Raw genomic sequence first — 27200 nt, 5'->3', positions numbered from 1 at the left:
TGTTTGGGGCGAAGTCATGTTGAGTGACAAGGGCACGCGTCTTGAGCCACCTGGATTTATTTGGGCCAAACAAGAGGGGCCCATGTCTGTCTGGGCCCTTCTTCTGTCCGCAGTGGGGCCTCAGAGCCACGAACAGAAGGTGCCTCCTCACAACTCACACCTGAGCTCGTCCCAGCCTGGGACCAAGTGCTCTCCCTCTCCCTCTCTCTCTCTCCCTCCCTCCCTCCCTCTCTGCCTCCATACTGCCTCTTCTCTCTCCTTCTTTCACGACCCTCTGTATCCTCTCCTCTTCTCTCCCAGGCCATGGCCTGGCCTACTTTTACCTCTCCCACTCTGGACCCTTTGATGTCGACTATATTGGCCTTTTCCACAAATCATGTGTACGTTCGGAAATGTCCCCTTTGCTCACTCCTCAGTGTGTTTATGAATATACATTTCACAAACAGGATAGTTAGTTAGTGGTCTACAAAGAGAAGCCTTCTCTCTCATGTATTAACTGCACTTATCCCAGTAAATAATATTAAAGGCCGCAGTGAGAGCCACTGTTCTGTTCACTTTTCTCTTCTTTTCTTTTGGAGAGTTTCTTCTCTTTTTGATGATTCTTTTTCTTCTCCTAATGAATCTCTCTACTCGGTTCTCGGGGAAAAAAGACTTTATTCAAGGAGGAAATGCTCGTTTGCTAGCATCATGTAGTCCTTGTGCATGTTAGTCTCAGTAGTACCAACAATACCAAGACTCACAGATGGCTGCTTTGATTTTTCAAAGTACAATAAACTCAAAATCAATAGAGAGATTATTATACTTTATTATTTTTTTCAGGTATATTTGACTTGTGCTCCTTTCACGCATACATTTTTTTGTCCCTTCAGGCGAATTGTTTCAAAAATGTTACAGCATAGACCGTATGTGAGCCATAGATGTAGTCGCTATGCTTTCTGGAGTGCAGCTCTCCCCTCCAACTTAGTACCTTGTTTTGAAAAGCAGCAATGCAAGCTCAATATAGTTGCAACTGACATATTTACTGGCTTTTTTTTTATTTTTGGCTATCGCCAACAAAGCTGTGCAAAATCATCATCAGTCAGTCTGAGACGAGTAGCACACCCTAGATGAATTCTTCTCATTGCTCAAGTTCCTTATAACTAGCTCCATTATTCAGTTTGCAATATGACAGCTTCTTGTCACCCTCCAGTCTGTATATATAGCTCTCTTCCTCCTGTGTGTGTGAGTTAAAAAATAGACTACAAAAAAAGTGGCACTCGAGTGGTCCCCCATGTCTGATTTTAAATTATGATCCAACTTTCAATGTGTCGAATTTCTTCTTTTACAATTCAAACTTAAATTAATAGCGTTTGCAGTAGAGGGATCACGTTGCTGATTGGGCAAAGGAAGTCACCCTGTTTCCGAAACTCCTTGCTGTTGGGGAAAGGTCCAGTACTCATTTAAAAAAAAAAAAAAAAAAAGTATACTCAAGCGCTAAATCTGTGTGTCCCTGTTGTCTTGGGACAACAGTACAGACTAAACACTTGTTGCCTTGGTTTCCTTGTATAAGAGTAAAATTGGATTTTCGTTAATGGACAATTAGTCAAATGAATGGGGGCACGGTGGAGGATGCTATCAGTGTCACTGCCCTTCGCACTCCAGCACTGAGCCGGCCTTGAGTTATTGCAGTCGCGGAGGCTAAAACCATGTGTCTTAATGTTGAGAAATGATTTGACAGTATTGTCAAGACCGTGTTTTGAAACTTGAAGGTGTAATCACCTCCATTATATGGCAGTAATTGTATGTAACGAGACATAAAGAAGTGTGCTTATTACCAATACTGAGCTTGTTGAGTTGTCTGTCTTTTCTGTCCTGGATTAATCGTGTGTTAGTCTGTTCCTCAAGATGTCTGAGACTGTAATTAGTGGATTGCACTGAGCCAGGCCAGCCCAGGGCGATGGAAGGGACTGTGGGGAGTGAAAGAAGGAAGAACAAGAGGGAGATGAGGGCCTCCGTATTTTTTTTTTTTTTTTTTTAGTCCTGATGGAGGTTATATTTTCTGCGACAACTGGACCAGAGTAATCAAAATGTGTTAATAATCCCTTCAAAGGGCTTGGCGGCACATCTTTGAGAAGCCCTAGTGAATGTCAATTCCCCGCTAAACCCTCGGTTCTGGCTGCCCCACCCTTGCTGACCCGCCGACGCTGCTCTTGCTTCATGTCTTTTGCTCTTGATCTTATCTGCCATGTTCAGTTTTATTTTTTTTTTAATTTCTACATGAATTTGCACAAAAAAAGGGGGGGGGTTACATATCAAACTGTACTCGTACTAATTGCACTTTTGCATTTTATATTTCTGGAGTGGAGCCCAATCCCCAGAAAGTGGTATTGGTCTGAGTCTCCCTTAGCACCCTGCTGCTTTCCTCCAAACCCCCAGGGATAGTCCCAGGTCAGACTGTATAGTTTCCAATAAGTTCTATCTTTTGTTTGAGGATTAACACAAAGGTCAAAGTTCACAAAGATGGCCAGATGGGGTCTCTAGTGCTAAATATCCATACCTTCCGCCCCTAAAAGGTTGAGCAAGAGGATCAATGGAGTTAATCAATGGGCACGGTAGTGGAGGTAATGCTGGCAAAAAGTTTGATTGTGTGCATATTGATCAGAGAGAGGCTAAGAAGCTGTAAGGCTATTGATTTGATTTTGGATTCACTCTGCTTTAGCTCATTTGTTTTATCTGCATTTTTGGATACGGTATGTTCATAAGTACACGCATGCGGTCGACAGACGCTCGCACAGATGCAGTAAAATGAGTCAAGTAGCGGTGATGTCAGTTGATCCAAAGTAGTATCAGTTGTACCAAGAACCATCTACGTGTTCCGATGATGCTGTTTATCTTCTAACTCCTTGTCCATACAGAAAAATACCAGTTTTACAGGTCAGAGGGAATAAGAACAGGGTGGTGCATGACAGCTCGACCCAAATGGAATCATTTGACCTTGAAATAGTTCGGAAGCGAATGTGTAACTGATAACACACACACAAAACAAAATTACAAACTTAAAACTGCACCTCTCTCTGAAATGGCTGGCTTATCCATTGAGGACGTAAAGTGATGGGGAAGAAGAAAAGACCCCTAAAATCCCTTTTAGTCTGTCTTCATTTTTACTGTAAAAATGTTGTCAGTGGCTTAAAATTGCACATTTTCAGCAGCCCAATGGAGAAAAGAGTTACTTTAGTTTACTCACTTTATCAGTCAGACTTGAATAATGCCACACTTTGTTTATTTTCTCACCAGGCAACAACTGATGTCCAAGTGTCTTTTACTACATTACACTACTACATATTGCTGTTGTTGTACCGCCTGGGCCGAATACGTGGATATCTTTATACATTCACGTCGACTTTCATTTAATTCTTTTCCAATTAAAGAAACTTGTGCCTCATTACGTAGTCTAGTCTGGAGCTGCGTGTCAGTATCAGTTTGAGACTTTTAAAAATGCATGGGGTCCAGGTGAGGGGGCGGAGAGCCCCTGTGACCTGGGAGCAGTTTGTGCAGCGTCTCTGGAGAGGCTGTGTCCAGTGTAGGGCACAGGGACGGGCCGCACTTAATATTAGAGCCATAGCATCAAAGATCGGCCTGTCTGTCATGGCATGCACCATGAAAACAAAATGTGTGTGTTTTTGAACTTATATTGCATGCATATGTGTAGCTCGAGCAGGTATTTGCACTAAAAACTTTGAGTGCTTGGCATGTACGCTCAGTGGTAAACCCTGATAGAATTTTATTGCAGTATATTGCAACCTTGTAGTAAATCCTCCCTTTATGAGATTTATAACAATCAATTGTTTTTTTATCAGGCGTGTTTTTACCCTGTGTGTTTGTGATCGTTGCAAAATGCAACCATGGAGACGCTTAAATCCAGTGGGGGCTTTCAAGTAATTTGGCTGTATTTATGATGTATGCATGTGTTCTTGAACCTTCTCAGGTGTGTAGTCGAGATAAAAATGAAGGCAGAGTTCGGAGACGACTGTGTCCTGGGCAAGGGAGTAGGAGAGGGGCCATTTATGGAACTGTGTGAGTGTGTCTGACATTTGTCTGACCTGAGAGGACTGAACTACTCATCGATCAGAGCTTCAACTTGTTGACAGGCATCACAACTGAAGTCTCAGTCCAATCAATTTGAGGGAGGTGGTCACTTTAAATGCGGCAACTTCTGTGTACTGTTGAACTGTACGGGGTTATATGAGGAGAGGTGTTTCTAATAATTGTTTTTTACTTAATTCATGTGATTGGGATGGGCAGTATGTGGCGAGCAACTCTAGGCGCCACAACTTAAAGTCTACGGAATTAACCAGTGAAATAAATCAACATCTCTGTCAAACAGACCGAATAAAAAACTGATATGATCTCCATGAAGCTGGTGTATTATACTGGATCTCGGTGTACCTAATAAATTGGCAAGTATATATATATATATATATATATATAGTTTTCTTTTCTTTTTTTAATATATATCCTTGGGATGGCTAGCATTGCTGCAAGCGCTGAAGGACTCATTGACTTTCTAATGATTAGTGGTCAGGCTCCCAGCCCATGCTAGTACCAGGGGTTTGGCCTAGCCACTGCTGCTAGCCTCTGGCCACTGCCATGCACCACTATCGACTCACCCCCAGCCCCCTCTCTCTTTGGCCTGCTGGCAATGTGTCAAAGCCCATTAGCACAGAGTTCCGCAACTATAGAGAAGGGATCATTTTAGGTTTATCTTTCTTGCCTTCCTCTTACTTCTCCACAGCTGTCTCCTCTCTCTCTGTGTCTCTCTCTGTGTCTCTCTCTCTCTCCCCCTATCTCTCATTGGTTCTCTCTTCGTCTCCTCATCCTCCTCCGCCCTGCTAAAATGAAGAGAGAAACACAGAGAGAAGGGAGTAACCTTTGACAGGAGTTGTTCCAATTGTGGTATGTATGGCTGCGTATTGATCTGCATTGGCTTTAGGAACTATAGAGAACGGAGTCAGTGAGTTGCCGCTGCTTTTAAGTCCCACACATTTTTTTTTTCTGGGGAAAGAAAGAAAGTTTCAGATACATGTTGACCTCCTTAGGTCCCATAAGCTATGGAGATTTGTGTACAGGAAAGGGGTGGGGTGTTGTAACATGTATACGGGTGAGAAATAAGTTCAGATATCTATGATCCCGTATGTAATCTTTTATTATGTTAATTTCCGTTTTTGTGTGTGTGTAAGTGTGTGTGTGCGCGCTTTTTTCCCTTTGTGTGTTTATTTGAAAGAAGGAGAGACAACATGTGTTTTGTACACCATTGTATTATGTATTATGTATAGTGCTGTTCAGCTCTTCTTCTCTGGTTTGACCTCTTGACACACTTGGTGGTCTCTTTCAAGTTATTGACCGACACAGAGACTTTATCCAGATAACTATTTGACACAGTGGAACTTCTTTATTTTTAAAAACCTATGCCACAGTTTGAATGAGAACACACACGCACGCGCGCGCGCGCACGCGCGCACGCACGCACACAAGCACGCACGAACACCTCAGTGCGACATCATTCTTCTAACCCAACCCTTCTTTTTTTCTGATAAGTTGTATTTCCCGAGAGAGAAGAGCCTGTCAAAGATTTTGTCCAAACAACAGGCTGTGGAAAACAAGCAAGCAAGCAAACAAACAAACAAAAAACCCACAAAATACTTATCAATCAATCCAGTTGTGATTTCATTATTTATTTATAGAACTTTGGGGCGCGTTATTTAAATCATGCTGAGTGTGACGAAAAGAAGAGATGTTTGTGTGTTTGTTTGTATGTGTGTGTGTGTGTGTGTGTGTGTGTGTGTGCGCGCACGTGTATGTGCGCACAAAAACAACAAAATGACAACCACACCAAAATCACCCGAGGGCACATGCCAACAGAACGCATCAGTGTCATCGCTCCTCGCTTTGCCCCTGTAGAATCACTGCTCAGCTGGAAGCCCCCCCACATATACACACACACACACACACACACACACACACACACACACACACACACACACACACACAAACACAGAGTAACATTTAGAAAATAAAGTATTCTGTTACATCTGGAAACATATTAATTAGCTTTGTTTTACATACACACAAAAAAAACCACACTTGTCTTCATGTTAGTTTTGTAAATATACACAGCATTTCTGTCCTATCTCAAGTGCGCACACACAAACGCAAGCACACACAGTATTTATGCACCACGCCCTGAGGCCCTGGAGACGGCAGCAGTGACATCAGCGGTCTGATAGATGGATCCTGTCTTCTTGTGATCTCCGTTTGTCAAACAGGTGTCAAACAAAGCCGGAATCAAAAACACAGGTATGGGGGCAAATCTCAACCTGATGGGGCCTTGTATTTGCGGTTCAGTCTTGGAATGAGGGTGTTAACGTGGACATGAGAGTGTGTTTGGGGGACTGATGTAGCTGGTTTATCGATAGGTTCAGCCATTATGTTTGATTTATTGCTTTAGTGCCTTTATCTTGAGCTTTGTTGCCAATTAGAAACATACATATGATAAAGAGAAGCAATATCGCAAGAGCAAGACACTGATTGGTTCAGTTCAGCGCCCCCCTAAAATTGACCTGTATTCAGATACACGTATACCCTTCTTCATGCAGGCGCCTGAAAACAGGGCGAAAAGATCATTGCAGTTGAATCCAGCGTGGAGGGTAGTGATGGTGTTTAGATGGAACGCCAGCTGAACAATGTTAGAGTGCTGCTTCAATACAGAATGGTAGAATTCCTGGCAAAAAGTCACAGAAGTTAGGTATCATAGCAGAAGCAGCCTGCAAACGACTGCGTTCTCCCAGGTTTTGTGTCTGCATCAGTGCCTGAGCTGATAGATATCCGCGTCGAGTGCAGGGTCATTTAACCCAGGATTTAATGCCAGCTAAACCCTTTCCAATTGCACACAAAAGCCAGATGTTAGCAGTTTTTTTTTCTCTCTTTTGGCCAGTACAAAAAGAAGCTATATACGCTCTTGTGCACCTACCCTCCTTACTTACACATGGTCTCACAATAGCTTTTCCTTCCAGTTGCAGATCTGGTTGCCAAACCAAGAAAGAGCTGTTCACTTAACACCTGAACGTGACAGGCAACACACAAAACGCAGCCAACTTGTCCAAAAACACAATACTACACCTTATCTCCGTTCCTCCTTTCCAGACAGGAACAGCCCGAACCGCAACAACAACAAAAAATAAAAAGCGAGGGAGAACCCGCCTTTTGTTTACTATTCTCAAAGGTGGATCATGGGCCAAGCTTGGTAAGGGCTTGTGACAGAGGTGATGTCTAAATTAATCATTCATGCTCTTTCACATGGGCTGTAGTAACAGCTCTGAAATATTGATGACAGTTGCAGAATAAATTGGATTCCCTTTTCTCTCTGATTATAATCCACAGGCGTGCTCACACACACATGTTTATTTATGCCCTGGAGATGAGGAACAGGGTCACCATCAGGAGTTTGTCCGCACACATAGACACACAGACATGCGCACGCTCTTCTTCTCTCTCCTTCTTGCCACTTGCACTTGTGTACCACCTCATTGTTTTGCAATATGTACATATTTTTCACGTGTGGTGGGCGAGTGGGCTATACATTATACATTATATGCTTGTACCGTCTAGGTATGATATACTGTATGAATACTGTGCAGCTGGCAGCCTGGGGAATTTGTTTGTTATTTTAATTAGGTGAGAGGCTTTTTCATACTTTTTTTTGGGAGATCACGACCTCAGTGGAGAAGAGAAGGTGTTGGGTGTATTACAGTACACCCTCCTTGGGTAACATTGGAAATCCAGTGTTTCAGTCAATTCAGGTAATCTGACTTACAAACTGCAACTGTCCTCTGTTGAGGTCACACCAATTTTGGATTAAGTAACGTCACTTTCTGGATTTTTTTCTTTTTTCTTTTTGAGATTTCCTTACATTTACAAGTTTTGTTTGTAGCGTAGCTGAAAGTCAACAATCAATAAGAAGCATTTCTAGCTGTGACCATCCGACATCTCTACAGCAGAGTGAAACCCGTCCGTCATAAAATGTTTTCCCCCTCCCAAGCCGTCATAGATGTAACTCACAGCAATGTAACCTGGCCCTGCTGCTGCTCAGGTAGCTATCAACTCTTTCTGTCTCAACATGTCAATGTGTCTGTCTTTGTCACCTCCCTGTCTCCTCCTTTTCGCTGTTCGTCCCTCCTGTCCTCTCCAGTAATGAGGAATTCGTAGCGTGCCAGCAGAATAGGAACTCCAGCTATTTCTCAAATCAACCAAGCTCATACAAAACTTGTCATTTTTGTTGAATAAAACCATCTGCAGCCCCAAAGGGAAACATCATAGCACGCTGAAGTTTTTTTTGTTTTTTTTTTAATAAATTGGCAACAGTTGGGCCTTGAGCAGTCTTTTGGTTATGCAGTATGGCCAACCAACAAATTTCTCACTTAATTTTCCAAAAGCGTTCATGCTAAAGGTTTCCTTCTATGCTTTCTAATATGCCCCGGGTTAATTTCCTTGTTGTGGCCTTAAAAAGACATCAATTAGTGGTCATATCCTCTCCTGAAATTCAAAACTACTCTATCAACTCCCCAAGTTAGCTCATTTAAATGCATTATGCACTCATGTTGAAGTCTAGCAAGACTCAGTTGTCTGTTCCATATCAATTGTTTCTCACTCAGTCATTGAAAAAAAAAAAACAGCTGAAACTTTAAATACTGCATTGCATTTATTGAGCTTTGCAATGTGTGCCTTTCACATTGACCTTGGACCACCAAAAAAATATATATCTTAAATTCAAGTGGACGCTTGTGCCAAATTTGGAGAAATCCCCTCGGTGATCTGGAGATATCTTGTTCATATGAGGTGACGTGACCTTTGAGCAGCAAAATCAGTTCATACACCAGTGCAAGTGGCCGCTTGGGCCAAATTTGAAGTTCAAGCGTTACAGATCTAGGTTTTGGAGAAGGGGATGGACACCCCAACACATAATTCCTCCAGCCCACGACTGTTGCTGTCACAGTGGCACAAAACAGACATCTGATAGGATATATTTGGCAGCAGCTCCTGTGGGTGAACTTTTCTCTCTTTAGCTTCAGCCACTAACGGTATTCACACAATCTGATTTGGTGTCTAACCCAGCGCTATGTGTGATTTATGTCGACATTGATATGTACCTCGCAAAACTTGTCAGGTAATTTCAGGTTAATCCATTTTAATAACATGTTCCTGGATTGTTGTCTAGTCATGCCCTGTTGATTCACACTCAGTCATGTGTTTATGCTCTTATATAACTAATCTGGGGCACGTCGTATTATCTGCTGCCTTGTTTGGGTGGTGTTTAGCCTTGTCTCGTGCTTGCCACTGTGACATGACAGTGGCCACAACGTCATGCTCTGTTTGAGGTGGAGAATATCAGTCAAGACATGGTTTCTTTATTTGCTCTGTGCAAGTAGGCATGCACACATTTGTCTCATGTCTGACTGAGTGTACGTGAGCGTTCTGTACATGAATACTTGTGTGCCGTGAGTGTGTGTGTATATGTATATTTGTCTGGTTCTAATGATGCCTTCCCCCCTTTGCAGTATCGGGCTGTCAGCACAGTGCTGGTGACTGTCTCACACACACACACACACACACACACACACACGCACACACGTCACCTTCCCTCCTCCAAATTTTGCTGAGACAGGTCATTTTTCAGTGTCAGAACAGACAATTCACATTGGCACCAGATAGATCCAGGACACATTGGACTCATTATTCTCTGTTTGCATATGTTTGCTTCACACAGAAATACAACTTGACATGTGCAGAGGGTTTCAGCTAGAAAACCCATAGCATATCTCAGCGCTTTGTTACCATTAGCCTAATTAAACTGCATTGCTGTGCATCTCAGGTGCGGGACAAGTGTGAAATAAACTGTCCTCAACTTCACACAAATCTTGAGCTGTATGATCTTTTCATCTCTCTCTCTCTTTTTTTTTTTTTTTAGTATGCTGTTATTGTAATTCAGACAAAAAGTTGACAGAAACTCAAATATTCATCCGCTGGAAACTATTAGGACACACTGTCTCCATTAGCATGTGGAGAAGTGAGTGCATGGACAGTATAATCAGAGGAGACAACACGTGATCCTAGACATCTTACGACCTAGATTTCATGTCACATTTTCAATTGTTGTATTTAGATATTGCATTTTATATTTCCTTCTGCCTTCTCCCTCCATTCTCCCATATTTAGTTTTTTTAGGTCAGCCAATGTGTCCTTTACATCTGACCAAAAGTTGTGTCCCTCTCCGAGCATCTCATCCCTTCACAGTCTGCCTGTCTCTGACCGTTGCCAGCCTTCCTCCCTCTTTTGCTCCCACTTGACGGGGTGGGGTGGGCGGATGGGGTGTGTGTTGGTAGACATTTGGCAATGTGGGGTTGGTGAGAGGTCAAGGCCTGTGCCCTGGGAGTGTGGTATTTTAATCTGGGCTATTTGTAATGACAGACCTCCTGTGAGCAGAGAGGAGTGGCAAGTTGAGAGCCTCTGACAGGTTCTAATCGCTGTCAGGAAAGGTAGCTGAGGAATGTGCCAGCTACATCCCCCTCCCCTTTTCTGTTCTCTCCCATCGCTGTTGTTCTCTGCTGCTTCTCTTTCTTTCCTTGCGCTCTTTATGACCCGACTCTGTTAAAGTTGAGTTTAGGGGTCTTTCCTTCTGTTTTGTTTCTCTTTCTTTATTTTGGTTGGCATCCAGGAGTCACTACCTGCTAGTGTATCACCCCCCCCCCCCCATCCTCCTCCTCCTCACATAGACCACACCTCCTCCTCTTCCACTCCTGTGGACAGTTGTTCACATTCTTTTGGGCATAAAGACTTGGCCGTCTGTCTCTGTGTCCCATGGTCATTGGCAAGCAGCCTGGCTTACTGTCTGTGCCAAAGCAAATATGCGATGAATGAAATGACGAAAAAGCTGTATCATTGTGAAAACATGGTTTACGTCCTCATGTCATAACTTTGAATATTTTTACATAACTTGAAGGACCATGTTAGGTCCTCTTCATCACCTACAGTTAAAACAAACCAGAGGATGTAAGATCATGTCGGAGGTACAGGTAATCTGAATAATTTCAGCAAAAATTGTCTGACTTCAGATTAGTGTTTCGTCTTCTTCTCATCTTATGTGGTGTTTTTTTTCACGGCGTGACTGTAACACAAAGTTGAAATAGCAATTATATTTCAAAGAGAATTAGTTTGTTTTTGTACTAAATAAGTTCAGACACTGTTAAACCCTGCCCAGTCACCGGTGCAGTACAATACAACTGTTATATTGATTATATTTGCATTATTTATCAACCCCTAACCATTATAGAAAAAAATGGCAACATTATGTGACATTCTGTGGCGACATTCATGTACTAAAACATTTTGATGTACAGTTAATTTATTCTTGTTTAATTTCTGATTTTAATTGAGACAAATCAAGATTAATGTGTTAAACATCTCGTGCATGAAAAATACTGGTAATGGCACAAAGTATATAGGCTGATGTACAATAAACATGTCCATTTCTCTGGCTCAAGCACGGAACCATCAGTGAAAAAGCCAAAATACAAATATAAAAGTACCTCAAAGAAAAACAAGACGGCCAATCGAACTTTTCAGGTTCAACACAAACTTGCTGCTCTGTCTCTCTTCTTCTTTGGCACACACAGGGGTGGCTAGTCTTTGCCCAGGTGCCGTCTGTGCCATTGGCGCTAAAGTGAGGAGAAGTTGGCACACTTTGGGCATGGCTGTGGCCCCTTCTTCCTCAAAGGCTTGCCTCATCTCCCTTCTTTCCCCCCTCACAGTCCCTGCTGCTCCATAGCCCAGGGAGCTCATTAGGCCAGACTTCCTCTTCATTTAATCCATTTTTCATAGCCTAAAAAACAGTCCCTGATCTTAAAAATCCTGGCTAATTTAAGCCTGGATGTTGGGAAAGGAGTGAAAATATCATGAAAAAGCAGGCCTGAACATGCTTTTTCATATTTCTGATGTCAAAATTAAATGTTTTTATATCGAGTAGCTCTACGGGCAGAGTAGGAAGATGCAGAACCCAGACACTACTCATATAAACAGTTCTCGAGCAGAGTTTTAGACCCCAATAAATACCATCCCATTCCATCCACTTCCTTGCCTGTTTTTGGTAGGTCTTGTGGGAGACCCATGTGTTAACTTGGCCTAATGAAAACATTGGTAATAACATGCTCCCTCTCCGTGTTCCTTTAATTATGTATCTCCAACTGGATAGCAGAAGGCCCCTGTAGACATCCAGCTCCACTTGTTGTGGAAGTGAAGTTTCATTTGTAACTTGGATCCTGGTGGGAAGGATCTGTATGGAGAAACGAAAGGCATATTCTCTTTCTTTCTCTTACACTTCTTCTCTCCCCGGAAACTGCCTTGCTCATTCTCTTAACATTATGCTCTTCCAATCTATCTTAGTTACTTATTGATTTAGGGGAACTATAGAAATACTAAGGCTGTGAGAAACAGTAAAATATTTAATGGAGTTATTGTTAATCACAACCCTGAAGGGAAGTGCTGGTTTTTGAGTAGAAGAAATCATCTCTGCATCAGCTTTGTTCTTTTTCGCCTTTGACATGATATCCACATAAACACTGTCAAAGTTAACATCCTCAAAAGTTGTCCCAGGCTTTGTCCTTTATCTCAATCTACGAGGACAAGGATTTTTTCTCTTTTTTTCTTCCCTTCTTAAGGAAACCATCACAGCATTAATATACCTCCCAGGTATAAAGTGTTGATGAGTGCCTGTCTCCTCAGGCTGACACTTATTTCACCAAAGGTCTAAGAGGAGGGGAGGGATGGAACACTTGACGAAGGAGGGGAAAAAAAGAGCTGCTTACATATCCAGCGAACGGATGTGGTGGAATTGCTAAGCAGTTTCCACTGCCCTCTCGTTAGCCTCCATGATGCCTGGTGACAGAGGTGAGGCAGAGAAAGTTGCAGTGGGTTTAGAGGGGGAGGGTCAGTGCCCCAAAGGGTATCATGCAATGGCCGTGCCAGGCCAGGACCCTGCACCACTGTCTCCGGTGCCTCCTCTGTCAGCATGTCCTCTGCCCCAGGCCGCTGCTGAGAGGGCACATGAGGGGCTGTCATGTGTCGGCCTCAATTACAATCAGGGATAAAGCATGCAAAGGCTGCCCACTGTCGTCGCTCATATTGCAGTTGAAATATTTGTCATATCTAATGTCCCATGCTGATATTGTTTGCTGGAGCTCTACTTCCTCTGCTTGCTCTGTCTCTCCTGTTCATTCATGAGCGTATACAGTAGAACCTTACTCTGCATTTTTAAAGAAAATCTGTATTTGTATGCAGTGCTGGCAACATTTTGTCTAAAAACCTCACTTAACACAAACAAAACACAACCAGAAGGTCACTCAGGTCTTATATATGTAACTGGTTACCCTGAGCCATGGGCCACTCCTCACCGAGCTTCATGAAAATTGCCCCAGTTGTTTTTGAAGTAGCTGACAGAAAGGCCACTCAAAGAATCTGCCAATCCCATTTTAAAAAGAACACAGTTTTGTCAGTGTTAAATGGATCTTTCCTAAAAGTTAATGGCTTTCTTTCTGGCCTGTGCTACAGCCCTCCACCAAGTCTCATGAAAATCGGCATTGTAGTTTACATGCAGTCCTTTTAACAGATGTGGGTTCCCCTGAGATCTCATAATTGTTGTTCTCTTGGTATGTACTTCATATATATATATATATGATATATTATAATGTCCTATTTAGTCCTCAATTTGGAGTTATTGGGAAATATAGAGTAAAAATTCACAAACTGTTACTAACAATGCAAAATTCTTTGTACCTTAGAGTTGCCACATTTTGTGCCATCTCTATGTGGCTAACATGCCGAAGCATTATGGCAAGATTATACTGTAAGTGAAAGGAAATTTAATCTGAACTCCAAATATTACAGTGTTGAAGACGTTTCCTGCATTTCATTTTTCAGTATAAATAAACGGGCCCTACCAGCATACAGTGAAACACGCAGGAAGCTGCACCGATCACAGAAACGCTCCCCTACCCACTGTAATTTCACCCTCTTCCATACGCTTAAAAAAAGCAAATTATTTTGTCCAAAATGACAATGCGTATGTTCAGTTATAGATTAAAAGAATTTGAAAAAGACAGTCCTAGACAAAAGAGAAGACAGGCAGGGGTAGGTAGGAAAAAAGGACCAGCTACTGCGTTGACAACTGAGTTATGATATCATGTCCTTTATGAATAATTAATTTGATGGTGCTATGGCCCCTTAGAAGGTAGATTAAATTAGTTCTGCCATGTCTTAAAACTTAGATATGCTTCATTAGTGTGGAAGATGGTGGCAGACGTGTTGGGGATTCGCTGTTTTAGTTAATGATGAAGAACAGCAGACACCTTATGACCCCAAGCAGTTATGCACATTGCGTAAAATTCAACACATGCATTGTTCTCACCATGTCTGGAAGTCAGGTGTTCTCGGATATGTCACCGTTTAAAAGCCTCCGGATTGCAAGTAATGCAGTGAAGAGGCCTGTGTGTTCTTGGGAAGATGGGTAAAGCTGTGAGTTCTTTAGCCCTGAAGAGCCGGATAAAGAAGTAAGTGTCAGAATATGTGATAGTAGTCCTGGCCGTGACAAAAAGATCTTTCTTTTTTTAGCATGTTCTTTATAACATCCCTCAGCGTTAACATGCGAAGTCACCCATTGTACTTCCCTTGCACTGTGTATTGTACACGATGTGCTTCCAGCAACTCTCTAGGTTTTGATTGAGAATAGCTTGATTGAATTCAAGAAAACTGCTCCTTAGAAATGACTGTCGCTTATAATGGAACAATGTAAAAGTAAGCTCAAATAAACAACCCATACTGTAGACATGAGTTTTGACACACATGTTGTGTGGTGTTTTGTGTATTCACAGTGGCAGCTGACAATAATCTGCCTTCAACTTTGTGGCCCCGGCCATTGTTAAATGAGACACATGATGTGTCTCTTTTTTGCGAGTCCCTTCTGTGCCTCGTATTCCCCCTATAATAGCTGTATTATTTTCCTTTTACTAGTGCAATGGTATTACCCTAAAGCACAGACAAACTTCTATTTGTTCTGGCTGTCAGAGCAACCACAATGACATAGTGTTATGGTAACAGGCCCCGCTGTTGCATGGCTCAAACGACATGGTCGGAGCACCTTAGGTTTGCTGGGGATGTGTCGGCATTCCTGCATCAAGGCGGATACAGTTGCATTCACATGTTGGATCGGTTGAATTGATGCCACCATGAAAATGAAATAACGTTTGTTGACAGATTACACACCAGAAAAATGTAAAAATGTTATTATCTGCCGGCAGTACATTGCTTCTCTCCCTTACCACAGTTTGGGTCTGTGAGCATTTCGCTGCTCAAGCAAATGTGATAAACGATACAGCCACACCAGTGAGTGACTCTGATTTCAGACACGGCAAAATGATATTAGCAATGACATCTTATTAGCAGAATAGAAATGTACAGACCTTCAGCTTTTGCATTTGCTGGTTAACCCTCTCCAGTGAGCTTCATCCTCTCCTAATTGATGGGAATTCTGTTAGTAACTTGATGGCCACCATTTAGCTTCTACTCATGTGCTTTCTGTGGTGATGTCTGTGCTCATTGGGACATTTTGCAAAGGAAGAGCCTCGACAGGCCAACACTGTACAAATTTAAAAATGGATTGATAGTTTCTCACATTTCAACAAAGCCAACAGGTTGATAATTTTTCTCTTTCGGAACGTCAGCTTCAGGAGTCGCAGGATCTAAAGATCTGGGACATCCAGAGTACTCATGGACACAGTCAACCCAGAAGTCAGTCAGATAATCACAGAGAAACTGGTTGCTATTCTTTGTAGACTCATTTACACTCACTCATCCGGTGCAATTGGCATCATCAAAGTGGCTCTGCTCAAGAATTGTGTTTGGGCATATTTTTATGGTCCCCCCATACAAGTTTAGGGCTCATGTGGACTTCAAATTCAAATGTCATGGTTTCTTTTTATACTGTTTCTGTAACGTAGCAGTTTTGATACAATAGGGTTGCTAGACCTACAATATGTGGCTAACCACTGGCCATTACTGGCTAGTGGAGGGGTTGGCGATTTAGTCCTCACCCTCTCTTCCAGGTACTAGATTACAGGCCAGGGTAAGACCGGACAGGTTTAAGGTGTACGAGCTACCACAGCACATCAAAACCAATCAACGCCTTCTATCATGTAGGTTCCATTTGTCTTGAAAGTTACGACAACTTGAGGAAGATTTAGTCAACTAGATTCTTGGTGCAAACAGCCACACTATAGCCAGCTTTCAGCACTGAGCCCAGCCCTCTACTTTCTCACTATATTTTAGGAACAGCTCATGAGTATTAATGAATTCAAAGTTTAAGAAAAATAATCTTTAAGTGTCTTCAACTGTCAGATCCTGTCAGTGCAGCCACTTCTAAATGGCCCGCGCCTTCGATTCAGGCTAATGTTTGATGCCTCGCTTACATGCCCTCCTTTTTCTCCGGTGCTAAATTACTGCTGACAGTCCTGTGTCCCCACAGATTGTTTGTTTATTTCAAAAACATGCTTGTTTTACATATTATTGACGTAACAATGAATCATTTAGTGCACCATTAAATGGGGGGGGGGGGGAGTGGTATGTTTGCTTGACTATATTCAAATTTTGCAATCTGTCGTAGCAGTGCTGAGGAACGTGTAGGACTTTTGAAAACCTCCAAAGTTTTCTAAAAGTAGGAATTTGTATTTAATGTTCAAACCGCTCGATATGGAACAGCTGGGCAGGAATAGCCACGGTGTAGAAGATGTCACGTTGTCATCAGTTTAAACGGGAGTAATGATCAAGCGCTGATGAAGACTTGGAAAGCTCCTTCATGTGTGCTTCAGTCAGTGTTTGCATCACTTCTAACTAACTCATCAACTGTGGGCTGGGTGTGTGTGTGTGTGTGTGGGGGGGGGGGATCCATTTAACAAGCTATTTCATTCATTTAGCAACAAAGACCTATTATCATTGAGAAGTAATAAATACTCCTCGCCCTCTAAGCACTCTGAAGTAGAAAAGAAGGAGGATCCCAACAGGCCTTGTCAAAACATGCAAATGAGCTTGATGCCAAGTCCGATTTTGACAAACATAATTAAGGTGTTCCAATTTGGGACATGTTAATAGAGGCGACTGCAGGCCTCCCCCAGGTCTTCACTAATCATAAAGCCTTAAAGCCTCATGTGAGTGTGATTGTGTGTGTACCCCCCCCCCCCACACACAATCACACACACACACACACACACTTCCACCCCAACCCATCTCCCATTTTTATTGGATAATGAACTGTTGTAGAGTGTTAGATCTCCTTTCGCAGTCTTTCACTGAGTTTGAGAAGATAGGCAGGGAAGAGCTGCCCGAGGTGTGGTATTGTACAGATAATTAAAAGGCAAGAAAATTTTGTGCTTCCCTCTTTGATCTGCCTGTCAACTTTCTGATTAAGAGACGCAAAAGGCCTTTAATCAACAGTAATGCGATGATTAACGCTCCTAAACGAACGAGAGGGAACGTCAAGTTTTCCCTTTCGTCTTCCTTCCTTCTCTATATAGCGCTCTGCAGAGTCCGTTTCCGACAAACTTTTAGTCAGTTCCTCCAGGGGTTGCTAAATCAGACGATGTGTTTGATTAGGACCTGCTGACATGTTTTTTCCACCACAGCTCATGTTTGCGGCTTGTCTTGCAAAACCAACAGAATGCTCTCCTGTTTAATTCCTCCTGTGTTTGTACGTCCTTCAGCTCAGATATGGTCATTATGTTTTGTTCAATATGCTGTGTCACCATCCTTTTATACAGCTTCTTAATAGATTATAAAAGAAAACTGTTTAAGTTTTATGTGCTCGTGTTTTTTTTATTATTATTTTCAACATATTATATATATTTTTTTCTATTTTAGTTGCAGTGTAGTCAGTACAATTGTGTGACACAAATGTCAGCTCTATGAATAATGCATGCACAAATTAGCTCATTCGGATATGAGCTTTAATTTCTTCACTTCATACATTTTTTACGAATTTGACCAAGTTTAATCAACACATAAAAAAATCATTTTCCTCGGCACTGGAAATGGAATTAATAAGTCCACTCTGTTTGGGCTTCACAATTGACCAATCGGCGTGCACTTAATGTGTATAGGCTGACCAGCCATCTGTAGAAATTCCACTTTTTTCCCCCCTTTTTTTTAATTGAAGACCTTCGGAAAAAAAAAACAAAAAAACAAGCATTGCTCCACATGTTGTTGCATGTGAAGCAATTGCAGCAAGTCCATTAGTTTTCATTTGGATGGTTCAGTTAAGACCGGTTGATTAAGTCCAGGCAATTTGCTTGTATAGCAGCCTTGGTTCTCTGCTCAGCCCTCGTGCTTGTCAGCCCTCTGCCACCAGCAGGGTTGTCGTTCAGGTTAATTTAATCTGGTTTGTTAAGACATTTTTAACACAATAGCTTTGTGGCTGTCTAGATGGCTTGGCACAGCGTAAAGAGGTTGATGCGGTTTATTACGGCGGAACTTTGCATATGAATGCTCTTGGATGTTTGACTGCATTGGTAATTATTCTAAATATGTTGTTTATATTGCTACTAAATCATTTGGAGAGAAAAAAACTAGTACCCGCAAGGAGAAAAAAAAAATGGGAATTTTCATAAATGTAAAATTCCTTTTCATGGCTCATCAGTTGGTAGTGAATGAAGGTGAAGAGGACTTTGCTGTTAAAAAATGTAAATCTGGTGATCTGAGAATTTGACTTTGAGACTGAGGTGAAGAGAAAGGAGGCGGTGAAGGTGGGTTGGGGAGGGGTGGTGAGTCTCAAATGGATGGAAAATGCAGCTTTCAAATCTCCCCACCCTGGTTCATTTTTAAACAAATGGTTCTATTACCAGCTGTTCTTCTACAGCCCTGGTCATTTATACCCATTAAACCTGTGTTTTATCACCCATAAGACCCTCTTACGTCTCTCCATCCACCAATTGTCTATAATCAGCCATTTAAAGCAGCAGCGGAAATTTCTTTTGCGTCTTGCTTCGGTCTGACGGACAGGCAAACGATCTGGGGGTAAGGAGGGGGACTTTTTCTACGGAATGATGAATAGGCCAAGTTGAGTGGCTGACTAACAGAGATCTGTCTTAATCAGAAGTGATTTGTCAGAACAGGAGCTGTGCGGGGTCAGGGCACAGGCGATGAATAAAACAGAGCCTGGCGGAGTGAAGAAAGGCCCCAGAAATCCACCCTGACTGCCCTCCGACACTCATACAAGGGGAAGGGCCGATGCATGGGCTAAGGCAGGATGGACTGGGATGGCCCTGCTCTGCCTTGCCCAGAATATTCAATTTTTTTTCTTGTCTATTTTGACTGCTAAGACTGTCAGAAGAAGTACCCTGAAAGTTCACATTCCTAAAACTACCTATACAGTACAGTACAGGTACTGGAGAGGAATCAGTTCTTAATAGAGAAAAAAAAACAAAAAACCTTCACATTAAACGTAAGGAATGTCTTGGCCTCAGTTCCAGATAAATATGAGATAGATTTTGTCATTATTATGAGGAAGCTGTCATAACATTGCTGAACCACCAGATGCTACATGCCCCCCTTGTGACCTAGCAGTTGGCACCTTTTTATTTTTGAGTTATCGCTGAGTGCGAAGGCGCTAGCCTCATGGCCTGTGGGCTCAGCATTACAAATACATCCCAGTGTGGGTACAACTTTGATGGAGGTGATGAAAGTGTGTCACCAGGCAGTTGTAGACTTGAAGTCCTCAGAAAAAAAAAGAAAAAAAAACAGCTTTTCTGGAAGTGTACAAAGACAGGTAACTTTATTCACCTGGGAGTCAGTCGCAGGCATAAAAGTTGACTGCTCTGTGTGTGTGTGTGTGTGTGTGTGTGTGTGTGTGTGTGTGTGTGTGTGTGTGTGTGTGTGTGTGTGAGAGAGAGAGAGAGAGAGAGAGAGAGAGAGAGAGAGAGAATGAAAGAGCAATAGACAAAAAAAAGTATGGTCTAGAATTTATCAGGCTCCTCCTTACTTCCCCTCAACCCTCCCATGGGTTCCATACCCCCGTTTGTTGGAGTGTGTGGCTCGTGTTGGATATAAGTGTGTGTGGTAACCTTCAAAAAGTGGTCTCAACTACTTAATGAAAAGAAGCTGTGCCGAGGCTCAGAGCACACCACTGTCGGGTCTTGTACCCTTTCAGCTCTGGGGACGGAGGGAGCAAGGCACAACAGAGAGAGAGAGAGGGAGAGAGAGAGAACCCTCAGACAGTGTGCAACTGCTCTAAAATAGTTCCTGTAAAATACACAATATGTCCAATCAGACGTGTCTGGAGGAAGTTGAAGGCTGCGGATGCTTGGCTGGTATTATTGACTTTCTCAGTTGTATTGTCCTGAGCAGAGCTGAGGGCTTTGTATGATATTTAAACTTTACACGCATCTTTTAAAAGATATAAATGAAGAGTATTTGTTGCCTCGTGTCACCCAGCTGCTGTCTGCTGGACTGTTACAGATTGGCTTACTAAACATATTTTCCAACCATCTCAACAATGCGGCGTTGAGGCCGAGATAAAAATCAAAATGCGCTCATGGATTTACATGGATTTCTAATACAATTCTCCTCTCAATCTAATTTATGCCTTCAACTTTTCTACACTAATTATTTTCCACAGTTACATTAGAGGGGTGAGTTAAATGAAGGCTCTCTAGTGCTGGTGTGAGTGTAGTGTAATGGAATAATGGGCTTGTTAAATAGACCTTTGGGGATGGGGGATCTTTAACAAGTGAGTTAGAGCAAGGCCTCTGGGCCGGGGTTATTTAAATTGTTAATAGCTGTTTGAACCGGAGGAGAATATTTTACTCACTAACGAGCAACAAGTCCAAGGCCAATAGCAGGAAATGATTTCTGCTTTCCTGCATTATTATTATTTTTTAAAGCAATTTTAAAAAGGACGACCCTATTTTCAATCTGGCTCATAAACAGTCTATTTATTTAGATTTTTGTTGTTGTTGCTAGAATTTGTGCTATAAAACATTGTGCAGTGTTTAGGTTCAAGATTTCAACAAGAGTATGATGATGTTTACACTTATGTTTGAGGATTTTGTTGTGACCCATCCCCCCCAACCACCCACACACACACACACACACACACACACACACACACACACACACACACACACACACACACACGCCCGTTCCCAACAAGTTTCTTTCTTTTTTTCTACTTTGACACAGACCAGTGGGCAGCAAGGCCTAAATAAGATAAATGGAAATGTAGATACATGGCAAGAAAAAAATAAATAACGCAAGGAAAGATGTACGATAAGGACAATAAATCTATTCCCTTGAGACATGATGTGTATCCCTGTAATTACTTTGAATGTTTTACTTGTTTTTGGGGGGGGGGGTTGACCGGCTGTGAATAGCCAATGAAATGATTTATCTTAACAAGTGGTGATTAAATATCTTTGCAAATGATTTTACGCCGCTCTAATCATGGATATCTGTTAAAAAATTGATGAGATCCGGTGTCGTCGGTGTCACGCGAGTCGTCGCACCGCTTCTTCTTTTATCGTCCTTTTTTTTTTTCCTCTAATGAGACTTGATAGATTTCTCTAAGATGACTGCGTCTCCGTGTAACAAATAAAAAAGTACACACGAAGTATTTCCCCTCTTTAACGGCGCCTCGATTCTTTCTTTTTTTTCGCAACTCGTACCTCGCCTCTACTGATTTTAACTTAGGTTAAGATGTTATCGGCGGCCTTTTGTCCTCCTATCTCATCAGCCTTTTTTTACACATGGCAAACTTTTCCAATAATGCACTTAACGTTAAAAAAAACCATACCCCACAACAACGATGCTCCCTCTGCTGTAGTGCTTGTCACACTCATTTATTTAGGTGGGGAAAAAAAACACAGCCCATGACAGAGATGGATAGATGTGCTTATTTGTCTCTTTAAAAGAAGATTTCCGCTACAACTGCCACGCTGTTACTCCCTTGTTCTTCTCCAATGTGCGAGTGTGTGAGTGTATGGTGGGGGGGGGGGAGGGGGGGGGGGGGGCTTGTATTTTTATGGTTATTAATACCTGCACTCAAGTCTTTTAATCTGCCCTATTTGTCACATGTGACTGTCTGACTGCGCTGTTTAATCTGGGTATCCTTCAATCTGTCTCGTCCCAGATTAGAAATTAATGAAGGCAGGAAGAAGACACATTTGACTCGGTTACAGTGATTGGGGGGTAAAAAGGTTTGGGATGAACTGGAGACGAATGTCGTTCATTTGACAATGCTTTCTCTCTCTCTCTCTCTTTCTCTTTCTCTCTCTCTCTCTTTTTCCCCTCCCAGATCCCTTTTCTCTGTCTCACTCTCTGTCGTCCTCTCTATTTCTCTCTCTTGTTTAGCTGCCAGATGTAGCCCATTTTTGCTGCCCCCCCCCCCTCCCCCACCACCACCCACCACCACCCCCCAAACAGGCGCTCAGCACGTGGGCCCTTTGGTGTGCGGCACCTGTGTAGTGTAATACAGTCAGCAAGTGCGTTGTTTATTCCGGATTTGTTTGGTGCGCTTGAAAGCCTGTCTTTGATCCATGCAAAGATTCTTCACTTCTCCCCCCCCCCCCCCCCCCCCCCCATTCATCCTCTGCCTCCCTCATTTTTAAACGCTAATGCTGTAGCAGTATGGCTACATTGATGGCAGGAGTGTTTTTTTTCTTTTGGGGGGGGAGTGCTTATTTGGTTTATCTTTTTTAGCTTTCTTTTTTTGTCCCTAACCCAAGGGACAGGAGAATGACAGTGACCACTGACAAGCTTGTCAGGTGCCTTGTCGGGGATGTTTTATAATTGTGCGTTAATGTGTTTACATCTACAACTGACGAGAGGCGGGTTTTTTTTTCTTCTTTCTTTTCCTTAAAAAAAGAACTGCTTAATGAATATTGCATCGGCTGAGTGGACCCCAGTGGCAGGATGGATGCTGGGGTCCATCCTGCCACTGGGGTCCACTCAGCCGATGCAATATTCATTAAGCAGACTTCTTTTTCTTCAGCAAGTTAAGAAGTCAAAAAAAACCCGCCTCTGTTGCAGTTCTGTCGATCTAGTTAAACACATTAAAGCACAATTATAAAACATCCCCGACAAGGCAACTGACAAGCTTGTCAGTGGTAACAGTATTTCCTGTCTTGGGTTAGGGAAAAAAAAGACGAGGTGAGGGGAAAGTGCGCGTGAGACATGACCTGTCAGAGCGCATTGTCAACTGTTAATGCTGTATTCTTGAGATTGGCGTGTGACGCAAACGTTTGCCTTTCGGTATCCTTTTGCGTGAGGAACTGATGATTTCCCTCCAAATACCTTTTGTTTTTCTTCCGTTTGTTCCTTTACAGAACAAGTGGGACAAGAGATCCTCGCCAACCTTCACAGTGACCGCGAGAAGATCCAGAGAGCCAGAGAAAGGGTGAGTGCCCGCGTACCAACCGGTCAATGCTTGCGGATTTATTCAGTGTTTTTATTTCCTCAAAACTGTAAATGTCCCGTAACTGGTGAGCAATTCTGTCAAAATTCACCGCCTGCTGCAGGCTTTTCATATTCTCCAGTCGATACCTGTAAAAATGCATACAATAAAGTAAACCCTGTTGTTATGAGCCAGGGTGATACGCTGGGACATTTTTCAGCCACTCTGGCAACAAAACCAAGGGGTTTTAAGAGGTTATGATGAAATTTTTGACAAACAATTTCAAAATATTGCATTTCTCACAAAATATTTCAGGAGAATACACCGCATGGTTTGTCAAATAATTCCATAAACATGCTGTAGGTTTACACACAGTCCTGACAAGAAAGGTAGCGCTGCATTCCATTCAAACCAGTACTTTTTAGCCATCAATATTCCCGACCATTTGAATGAGTGGGTTTCATAAAAGGTAGAAGCAGGCAGGTATTTTGCTGTATCACATGTAGAGAAACTGTCTTGCTTGATTTCTTTCATCCTTCCACTCACATGAAGGGAGTTTTGCCAATCTCTCTTTTCCAGTTTGCCATTTTTATTCCCAGTTCACCTCAGACAATACCCTGAATACTTAGCACTGCACCTCCTGACAACAAGCCGACCAAACAGACAGGTAGGCAGAGACATAGCAGACCAAACACAGGAAGGGGGCCCGGCCCTGTCGGCCCCCTCAACACAGAATGCTTAAAGATCACAACAAGGCAGTGGGCCTCGCTGAGGCGATTTCAAAGTAAATCAAACATCTCCTTTCAAAATGGTCCAGTGTCTACTGAGAGTATCTGCTCTCTCTTTCTTTTCTTGCTGTCTCTTTCTTTCTCCTTTTCTTCCCATGAGTCTTCTTTGCTGAACCCCCCACGGCACACACACAGGGCTTTAAAGGCATTTTGTGGGCCGTAAGTAAAGTGAGGAGAAGAAGAAGAAGCCAAGATATAAAGACACCACATTGAAGAATCAGTTAACAGCTCTTCAGCATTAAAGAGACAGAAAGGTGAAGGAGGTATATTTTTAGCATAAATGCCCAAAACATGACAAGCACACTCCCCTCAGAGGACATCACTTTGACTTGCATTCATTTACTGGGGACACACTCACACGCCTTTGCTCAGCAGGAGGTGTGGCTTCTTTTATTTTTCTTTCTTTTTTTTGCTTTTGCAGTAAAAATGGAAGTCAGTGTTTGTTTTGACACCGGCTGAAAGGAGTGCACTCCTCCTCCCCACCCCGAACCCTTGAAGATGTAACCAGTCTGCAGTACAGCTCATTAAATAGCCCTTCAGGTGTTAGCGGCAAAGCTAATTTTTCATTTGCGTCGCTGATTATGTTTACACGCACGCCGCATTCGTGGATCAGTTATGATATTCTGATAGCATACAAGTCACGAAAACACCAGTCATAACCTGAGTAAGATCATCGTCCAGTTTCTAAAACTTTACCTTACAGCTGTTCATGTATATGTTCAGACCTTTAGCTGGGATGAGGGCTGTTTACAAGTTGCCATGACGACCCAGCAATCAAGGTCTAACAAAGCTCTAATAAGTCTGCGTAGAAAAGAGTGTTCATTACATTACATTTGCTCACTACATTTGAGACTTTTGCCTTTTTTTTATCCATTATTTTGCAGTGGTACTTTTGTATTTTTGATTATGAACGAGTTTAATACAGCTTATATGACCCGCAAGTGTAGCGAGGTTGCCTAGTGACAAACCGGAAGCGGAGCGCGTCCATTGTGTGTGCTATTTCCGCAAAAGAATGATTTATTTTGAACATGCTAACTAACCTTAAATGAACCGACGGGCCTGCTGCTGCCTTTCCTTTCCCAGCTAAGTAGAATAACCACAACAAGATATTTCAGCCCTGTTGTTTTGAAGATGTCGAGGTTTTGAAGCTTGCTGAAACACCTTCTCTCCATCTGTTTTAGTCCTAGACACTCAGCTGCATTAAAATGTCACTTGGTTTCTATTTCAGCTTAGCTTAGAGGAAAAGGATGAGATTTACTGAGAGGCTGCTGAGAGAGATTCAGAGATTGAGAACGATATGTATTTTGGGAGAAAGTGTGAAGTATCAGGGGGACAGATCTCTGGTTAGATGCAGACATCAGGCAACTGCAGGACTTGTTGTCTTTGCCAGAGGGCCCACACTCCAGGTCCCCCACCTCCTACCCTGTACCACATGTATCCTGGGCTCTGGCAGCCTGCACCGTACCAACCCAGGCTGCCAGAGGCTAGGAAGAAGGGATGGAAGAAGAGGAATGGAGTAGCTGTACTGGAGGGTTTGGAGAGACGGGGTGAATTACAGGAGTCACGACTACAAAACGAACGAGATTAAAATGGATCGAGAGATTCTGGCGCCAGAGAAGAAGAAGAGGAGATGTGAAAGTGAATAATTAAAAGTAAAAAAAAAAAAAAAAGATGAAAACCTACTGAATGAGTGTCTTTATTTGGAGAAGAGTTATTATCTCAGAACAAGATGAAGATTAATAACTCCCTGCTGTCTTTAGAAAGAGAGAGAAACTCACCCCCCTCGCGCTCCCTCATCATCCTCCAGACATACAGGTAGATGTTAGTGGCAGCTCACTCTGTGCGGTGTCAGCGTTTTTGTAGCGACGCACACTCGCGCCTTGTTGGCAACATCTCTGCCAATTTCTTCCCCTGTGAAAGTCCCCAAACCCGATGAAAGAAAAGAGAGTCAGCAAGAGAAAGAAAACTATCCAAGGCAATTAACCATGAATAGTCATGATCAGTATTTTTAAGAGCGGCTCGCGAAATATGTCACAAAATAAAGGGCCCTTCTCACTTGTTTTCTTCGCTGTTATCGTGTTCGCCCTGCAGCGGGATGGCCACTAGAGTGACACGTCCCTTCCGCGTGTGGACGAGCTGAATCCTCTTTTGACAACTCTTTTTATGTGTCAGAGTCATCAAAAAAAAAAAAAAGCTCTTGGTGGTGCACAAACTCATCATGAACACTTGTAAAAGCGTTGTAACGAATAAACTGTTTTCTTCCCTTTTTAAAAAAAAAAAAAAAGGTGAAATTTGAACGGACAGGAAGATCTCAGAGTCTCTAAGTTAATGCAGTAATTGGACCCGAAATAAACATCACCCTTCGTTGTTTCTGTCCTTTCAGCTGAGAGAAACGGACGCCAATCTGGGCAAGAGTTCTCGAATCCTTACCGGGATGCTGAGAAGGTAAGAGGCAGGTAGGGAAGCTGTTTCTGCACCTCCAGTGTGTGTCATACCTGTGCCGTGAACTCGCCTCATGCCATCGCCGTTAATTAGGATCATTATGCGCAGTGTTTTCTCATGATTATGTTGAGAGATTGAGATCGAGAGACCATTAATGGACGCTTGAATTTCAAACTTGTCCTTGTCTTCCGTTTTGATCAAAAGGCTATTGATTTTACACGTTCCGTTTTAGAAAAGGAGCAGGAAGAAAACAAACCCCAAAAAAAGATTTCTCCCGCCCCGGTAGGCATATACAGTTTATTTAGATGGAATTTATCAAACTCGTAAGCCACATGTTGATGATTTTCTGCAACGTGCAACTGAAAATATGTTGTGTTTCGTTTTCTTCTCCAAGTTTTCTGTTAATGCACTTGAACTTTAGATCAGGCAGGTTGTTTAAAAGACCTTGTATTGAA

General features: G+C 42.5%; 1 protein-coding gene across 3 annotated transcripts in view; it reads left to right on the top strand.

Moving 5' to 3' along the window:
- vti1a (vesicle transport through interaction with t-SNAREs 1A) overlaps nucleotides 1–27200 on the top strand; it is a 113404-nt gene that overhangs the window by 48430 nt on the left and 37774 nt on the right. For 2 of the 3 annotated variants that reach the window (XM_086195136.1, XM_086195137.1), the window contains 2 exons: nucleotides 23448–23518; nucleotides 26687–26748. In XM_086195136.1, the coding sequence (XP_086051262.1) occupies nucleotides 23448–23518; nucleotides 26687–26748 (133 nt within the window). Of the gene's footprint in view, nucleotides 1–23447; nucleotides 23519–26686; nucleotides 26760–27200 lie in introns of all 3 variants that reach the window. The other variant, XM_086195138.1, reaches the window with a different exon arrangement.

Source organism: Aulostomus chinensis, chromosome 23 (genome assembly GCF_037954235.1).
Source record: "Aulostomus chinensis isolate RoL2024-O1b breed Wild chromosome 23, RoL_Achi_v1.0, whole genome shotgun sequence".
In the NCBI taxonomy this organism is placed as follows: Eukaryota; Metazoa; Chordata; class Actinopteri; order Syngnathiformes; family Aulostomidae; genus Aulostomus; species Aulostomus chinensis.
Note: the sequence above shows the minus strand (reverse complement) of the source record. Positions and strands in the feature narration are given on the sequence as shown.